We start from the raw sequence: 7297 nt of genomic DNA on the forward strand, positions 1-7297 counted from the left end.
AGAGAGAGAGAGAGAGAGAGAGAGAGAGAGAGAGAGAGAGAGAGAGAGAGAGAGAGAGAGAGGCAGACAGTCAAAATAGAGTGATTCGGAAAGAGAAGAGAAAGAGAAAGACGGAAAAAAACAGAGACAAGACACTATAAACAAACATACCAACAAAACAAAATAAGGAACGAAACGACAACGAACGCAGAGACAAAGGACAACAAAAAGAACGAAACAAGGGAGACAGAGAAGCCAGAACAAAAAGGAGACTGCCAAGGACGCAAGAATTCGCTGAAATGGCCAACGTTCGCCAACCACCCACTGTCTGCGCCGCGTGAGGTTAGGAGCTGACGACACGAGGAACAACACGCAGGGGCAGCATTCATACCCCGTCGTGGGCATAAGGATGACGTCAGGACAAACAATTATCGGAAAGGGTATGGTGTTGAGTTAGATCTCTTGTAATCATCATTATTGGTGCTGGATAAGAAAAAAAAAGTCGAAAAATGGCTCCGATGTATGCACGCTGCCTAAATTTCTGTTGGGGAACTCACTTCATCTGTTCATTTATCCGTTATGTTGGTTATCCGTTTATCCTCGCATTGGTTTAATTATCTCAGCCAAGCTATTCTTTGTCATACGTTTATCTGTTTCTCGACAGTTCTCAAAGTACTCTTACGAAAGCTTGTAGGCGGGTTGCACGTGGGAGCCGTTGAGTAGATTCTGGGCGTCATCCGTATCAGCGTCGCATTACAGAATAAAATTTCAATATTCTTCACCCTTAGAGACCCCAGAAATCAAGGGCGATATCCACGAAAGGTCTTAGACCCCAGGATTTGTTTATGACAGAAAGAAAGAGTATTTATCTGTTTATTAAATGGTCTATAATACCTTATGAAAACGTCTAAACAGTCGGTGACTCGTTCGAAGCTTAAAACAAGTGTTTTACACTCAGGATTGTCTTTAAGGTGTCTTTATAGGGGCACAGACAATCAGAATTTAAATCATCATCATTCGTGATATGAAATACTTGCATTCCACCTTTTTATTTATGGTCAGCTGTTATTTGAGCCGTTTCCTCCATTCTGACTGCAGTTCTCGCGCGCCCTCTCAGCTGACACAATGGCTGACATATACGTGTGTGTGTGGGGGGTGGGGGGGTACGTGTACACAGGAAAGGTACAGTTGCGGAATTATATTTAAGTACACTTTCTGGGTCCCACTTTTGTAAATCTGGCAACCAATCGAAGTAAACATAGCGTAAATAGTATCTTTAGTTTGTAACAAAGAGTGTGATTGATCGAATGTAAATAACCAATGAGTATATTAATGAATATTTTTTGAAACTAAGTAAACCATTTAATCTTACGTTTTCTTCAAATAAGTGATCACAAAATATGTCATACTAATTATCGTTGATTTTGTTGTTGGATATTCCTCAAATGCGATATCCTCTAAGTGTTTGTTTGTCGAAATGGCAACACTTATGGTGTGGAGGCGTGATTTCCCCCTTCTTCCAACACAAGAAGTATCAATGATTTTAGCTTCATGCTTTGAATATCTCTGTATAGCAGCAAAATCAAACAAAAATGTGCAAAAGATCTTTGTAAATACTTCTCGTAGTTGCACCATAATCGATCTAGTAAAATGATATACGTTTTTCCTCTTTGTCAGAACCAAACACTTAATTTGAATAAACAGAAAGCATGCTACATTAGATTCTTCTTTACAGAATGCATAGATGCTTCATCAATGTGTGTGTGTGTGTGTGTGTGTGTGTGTGTGTGTGTGTGTGTGTGTGTGTGTGTGTGTGTGTGTGTGTGTGTGTGTGTGTGTGTGGCGTCCATGGAAATACGAAGTCACTGCTTAGTGACGAGTTATGAAACTATGTTTAATTCGTTTCGGTTATTCTGAATGTCCCTTATCTTGTGCTAAAATCTGATCATAGTTTTTTCTGTTATTATTACGTAAGTCTTGGCGTTTTTAGAAGGAGGCGCATCCACATTCGATCAGTTGAGCGAGAAAATACAAGTTCGCTTGTTTCAACTCGAGCAACTGCAAGGTAGGTGGTTCCAAAGAGGGTGAATAGCAAAAGCCAAAGAACCGACTCTCATTACAGGAGCTGTATATCTGATATTTTGAAGAAGAAAAAAAATCGTTTGGATAAATGTCAGTTAATCTTGCTCTTTACTTTTATTTGTTGTTTATGCATTTTTTTTAATTTTCCTTCTTTTTTACAGTGTGTGAAAAAAATGACATTCTTGTCTTTTATCGCTAAATAAAATCAAAGTTCTTATATGTCATTTTCATTGTGAACTAATAGATCAGATCTAGACACGGATTCAATAAACAGACAATTATAATTATTTTAGAATATTAACTGAACGCAAAACCGTGGTCGGGTTAACCAGGCCTCAACAATGTGTGTATGTATTGTGTGTGAAAGAACTGTAATTATACAGTTTTTAACGCTTTAGCTAGAATCTTTTGATTCATATTCCATTTACATTTTGTACCCCTTCTCACACAAATCGCCATGCCATGTAGTTAATAACTAAGACACACACTCACTCACACACACACACACACACACACACACACACACACACACACACACACACACACACACACACACACACACACACATATATATATATATATATATATATATAATTATTTATTTTTATTTTTTCATAGATGATGGGGCATCAGTGAATCGACTAATTGGGGATGTTTATTAATTTTGGAGATTTGCAAAAAATGGTAATAACTGAAGAAAAGGAAGACAAATAGTAATGCTTATAATAGGAAATATGTATTGTTATTCAACGGTGTCTAATCCCTGAGACAGAGGTCACGTGTTCACATTAACGTCACGATTTCTATCAGCTGGTTCGAGGTTGTTTCATTAGCCGTTTCTCAAACATTGACAATATTCGGCCAAACATTTTTCGTCGGGTTTGAGCGACATCCTTCCCCATGGCCATCGAAGGACCTCCACGGGGTGTTAGGCAGGGAACTACTTCGTAACTGCCCCGGACGTGTGAATAGGGCAGTTATCCTCATTGTTTCTGGGAAGGGCCAAGGCATAACAGTGTATTGATGGGAAAATTTTTTTTCTAACAATTCGATATATTTGTCTAAGAGGCATTTTCCCCGTTTCGCCAACATCATGTAGGGAGATCCACCTCCACATATCGCAGGTCACGCGGCCGTTCCGTTTTATTGATAATTAGTCTGTCATATGTGAAATGTAAATAACGATATAGAATCTGAACATGAAATATGACGCGTAGGGCACTGTTTTGTATAAACAAATATCTATACAGTAAATTGAAATAAATTGATTTCTGAAATTCCCTTCAGCAATGGAGCTTTCCGTGTATTTCCGGTGTATTTTTGTCGTTCAGGGTGCCCTCCTCTTCCCACCCTATCTGCCTGTATACCATCGTCCGGGAGATGCCCAGCTCTCCGAATATATCACCGCTGGAGAAGTTACTTTCCCTCATCCCCTTCTCAAAAGTCCAAGTTGGTCCCATATCCATCTGGACGTAAGGGACATGTTTTGTAGAGAAACATGCTTGCTGAGCCGCGGGATGATGCGGTAGGGTGACCTGTTCCTTTCTGCCCCGACTTTGACCCCAGTATGCTGACGTCAGCATAACAGTGCTCATTCACAGCTGAGTCGACTGGGGGGGGGGGGCAGCCGGGAGCGAACCCAGGACCATGCGATTGCTATGACACCCCATTGTAGCAGTCTATTTCAGATTACAGCTTTCTTTGCGTCCATCCGGAAAAAGGTGTCAGCTTGGCAACCTCGCTTTGACCTCGGATTTCTCATGTTATTGTGACGTCTAAGATCATCGGACATTTATTTTTTCAGCGAAGTGGATATTCGGGAATTGATGAATATTCATCGTCATAAAAGATATGAAATATGCGACTTCGTGTTATTTTCTACATTGTTGAAATTATTACTTCTAGGATAATGTATAAAGAGAATGAATTTGATGTAAAGGTTTGATATGCTAATATCATCTTCACCTGCGCATATATTGCACTACATTGCACTGGCAAATAGAAATAAAATGGATAGATGACAATAACTGACCGAGAAATTCCCATTTCATTAGAATGAACAAGATATACAACACAAGTATTGGGAGTTGGTTCTAAGATTTTTGCTCTTCACCCTCCTTGGAACCACCCAGCTAATAGTTGCTCGAGTTGAAACAAGCAAACATGCATTTTCTCGCTCACCAATTCGAATGTGGATACAACTCAACGCCAAGACTCAATGCATAATAATAGCTGATTATACACTCTTTCGTAACTCATTACCAAGCGTGACTACATATTTCCATAGACGACACACACACACACACATCAATAACGAATCTACATATTCAGTGGAACCTAATTGTGATTTTGTTCATGCTCTGTATTGAAATATCTAATTTAGCAAGGTTTCTGTTTATTCAATATGTGTTTGATTCAGACATAAAGATTGAAAAAAAAAATCATTAGGTTCATTACTAGATGGTGCAATCATCAACGGTATTTACAGAGGTCTCAGGGATTTTACAGAGTTTTAGGTAATTTAGTTACCATGCATAAATGTTCAAAGCATGAAACTTTTTCATGTTTTAAGAAATGTGTATCTATAAATGATACTTCTTATGCTGTAAGGAGTATGAAATGCCGCCTCCCTATCATAGATGTTGCCATTTGGATAAGCAAACAATGCCAGGATATCGCATTTGAAAAATATCCAACTACAAAGTCAACGATAACTAATATTACATGCTTTGTTCTTTATCACTTATTAGAAGAAAGCGAAAGATCAAATAGCTTACTTAGTTTTAAAAAATATTCATTAATACACTTATTGGTTACTTATTTTCGACAAATCACACTCTTTGTTACAAACTACCTAGGGTTTTAGCATCATTCACAAAAATACTATTTACGCTATGTTTACTTCGACTTGTTGCCAGAGGTACAAAAGTGGGACCCAGAAAGTGTACTGAAATATAATTCCGCTACTGTACATAGTCATAACATCGTCGAGATTCATTCCAACAGTCATTTGCTTCCGTTAGTACATAGGATTAGCATAGTAAGGTCTCTTAGAATGTAAATATTGGTTCTAGTTAAATGTAAACTTTGAAAACCGTTATTGTGCGAGCCAGGGACGAGATCGACGAGAGCGGTATGTAGATACACGAATTCTACGACAATCTTGGAATCAGAGGCTAGTTTTCAGACAGTCTTTCAATATGTCAAAGAAAATTATATGATCTTTGGTGGTTATCCGGTTCTGTCCCTTTGTTTTTCTTTTTTTTTACTTTTGTGGTAGACTAAAGTAGGCCTATTTTTTTCTTATTGTAATCATTATGTTTTATTATTGTCCTGTTATTGCATGAATATTAACCATTGTTATTCTCACTGTCATCACCGTAAACGTCCCTGTTAATGATATTTCTATGATATTATCCTCAGAATTAGTATGATTAAGGACTAATTCAACAGTAATAAAGCACATTGGCAAAAAAGAAAGAGAGAAAGGCGGAGCAAAGCATAATGTGAGAGATAGGCAGAAACAGAGATAAAAAGAAACGAAACAAAAACATAAAAATAGACAAAAAGAAGACAGGCGATTTGCTCGACTTCCTGTGGTTATCTCACCTGAGGCAACTTCCTGGCCTTGCCCTTTGCACTCCCGGAATCAGGGGGAAGGTCAGGTGACAGGTCATCGCCAGGGCTTCCATTCTTGTCTCCTTTGTCGGGGCACATCTCGAGAACCAGGGACAGGAGGCCCGATTCGCGGCGTCAGCGAAGGGAGAACCCGCGGACAGGCTGAAGTAGGACCTCGATCTAAGGGCCAAGTGGCACTCTGTTTTGCATTTATTTACTCCTTAGCACGTGGCATGTAATAACGTATGCTACTCCAATGTAGGCGACAACATCTCTAAAATTAAAAGCATTAAAAACCCGGCAGGTAGAGAACTGGCCACGACAAGAGCTTTTGAACTCGATAAGAGAGCAGAATAATTTGGTTTTAGAGTCTTCTGAGGAGATATTGATGGTCAGAAACTACGTAAGCCTGAATAGAAGAGAACAACTTTTTTCTCACTTTTGATACTCGTGACAAAACCGAATATAAGATAAATAATAATCTATACAGCCATTGGTGGCATTCGAACACTGTCTTAACACTCTCTTGACCGCTGTTTACGTTACTACAGCTGCTTCTGCCACTCTGTGAAGCAGCGCCACGGATTGTATGTGGACTTTGGATGTGCAAAATACCCACGTTGGTGCAGCGTGGGAGAGAGGGAGCAAGCGAGAGAGCGAGAGGTCCGCCCAGGGCACAGTGTCAGCGGTGAGTGAGGCTGTGACCGCAAGGGTGCCAACCAGACCCTCCCTCTCCTCCCCCACGCCCCCTCCTGCATCTCCCCCCCCCGTACCCAGATGTCCCTCCCCCGCGCTCACCCCATGTCCTTCCCTCCTTTCCCGTGCCCTCCCCCCCCTTAGTCAGGCCCTTCCCGTTCCCTCTCCCCCTACTCTCCCCGTACCCCCGCACACCCCACTCTCCTCGTACTCCCTACCCCTCCCACGCCCTTCCCGCTCCCTCTCCCCCCACTCTCCCCGTACCCCCCACCCCTCTCATGCCATTCCCGTACCCCCCACCCCTCCCATGCCATTCCCGTACCCCCCCCTACTCCCCCTGACCCTGAGACGCTCAAGGCACCGATGCCAAAGAACCCTTGGCACTCTGTTGCTAGGGAGGGGGAGGGAGGGGCGGGGGGGGCAGGGCAGGCGATGATGCAACCTCAGAATGAATGACACAACACGCGGAAGAAAGGAGCAACGGGAGAGCTCGATGATGGCGGAATAAGGGAGGAGAGATAAAGGAGGAAACCAACGAAGATAAATAAATGAGAAGTGGAAACCGAGGCTTGTAAGTGGAGAAGAAACGACCACGAAAAAGGTCGTTGTTTGTCATCCGCTTCTTGCGTCAGAAACAGGGCTGGCCGCGAATCACTCCGTTATTATATATATATATGTATGTATATATATATATATATATATATATATATATATATATATATATATATATATATACATATCTATCTATCTATCTATCTATCTGTGTATATATATATATATATATATGTATATTTATATACATATACAAATATACATATATTAAAGTATATGTATATACATTTATATACATACATACATATATATATATATATATATATATATATATATATATATATATATATATATATATGTACTTGCATGC

At 40.3% G+C, this 7297-nt stretch overlaps 1 protein-coding gene across 2 annotated transcripts in view; it reads right to left on the reverse strand.

The window, feature by feature from the left end:
• LOC113829207 (solute carrier family 2, facilitated glucose transporter member 8) overlaps positions 1-6388 on the reverse strand; it is a 14266-nt gene extending 7878 nt beyond the window's left edge. Inside the window, exons 1-2 of one of the 2 annotated variants that reach the window (XM_070121729.1) lie at positions 6299-6388; positions 5671-5841 (exon numbers count right to left, since the gene is read on the reverse strand). In XM_070121729.1, coding sequence (XP_069977830.1) covers positions 5671-5778 — 108 coding nt within the window. In that variant the 5' untranslated portion in view covers positions 5779-5841; positions 6299-6388. Of the gene's footprint in view, positions 1-5670; positions 5860-6298 lie in introns of both variants that reach the window. The other variant, XM_070121730.1, reaches the window with a different exon arrangement.
• Between the last annotated feature and the right edge of the window lie 909 nt (positions 6389-7297).

Source organism: Penaeus vannamei, chromosome 5 (genome assembly GCF_042767895.1).
Source record: "Penaeus vannamei isolate JL-2024 chromosome 5, ASM4276789v1, whole genome shotgun sequence".
Lineage (NCBI taxonomy): Eukaryota > Metazoa > Arthropoda > Malacostraca > Decapoda > Penaeidae > Penaeus > Penaeus vannamei.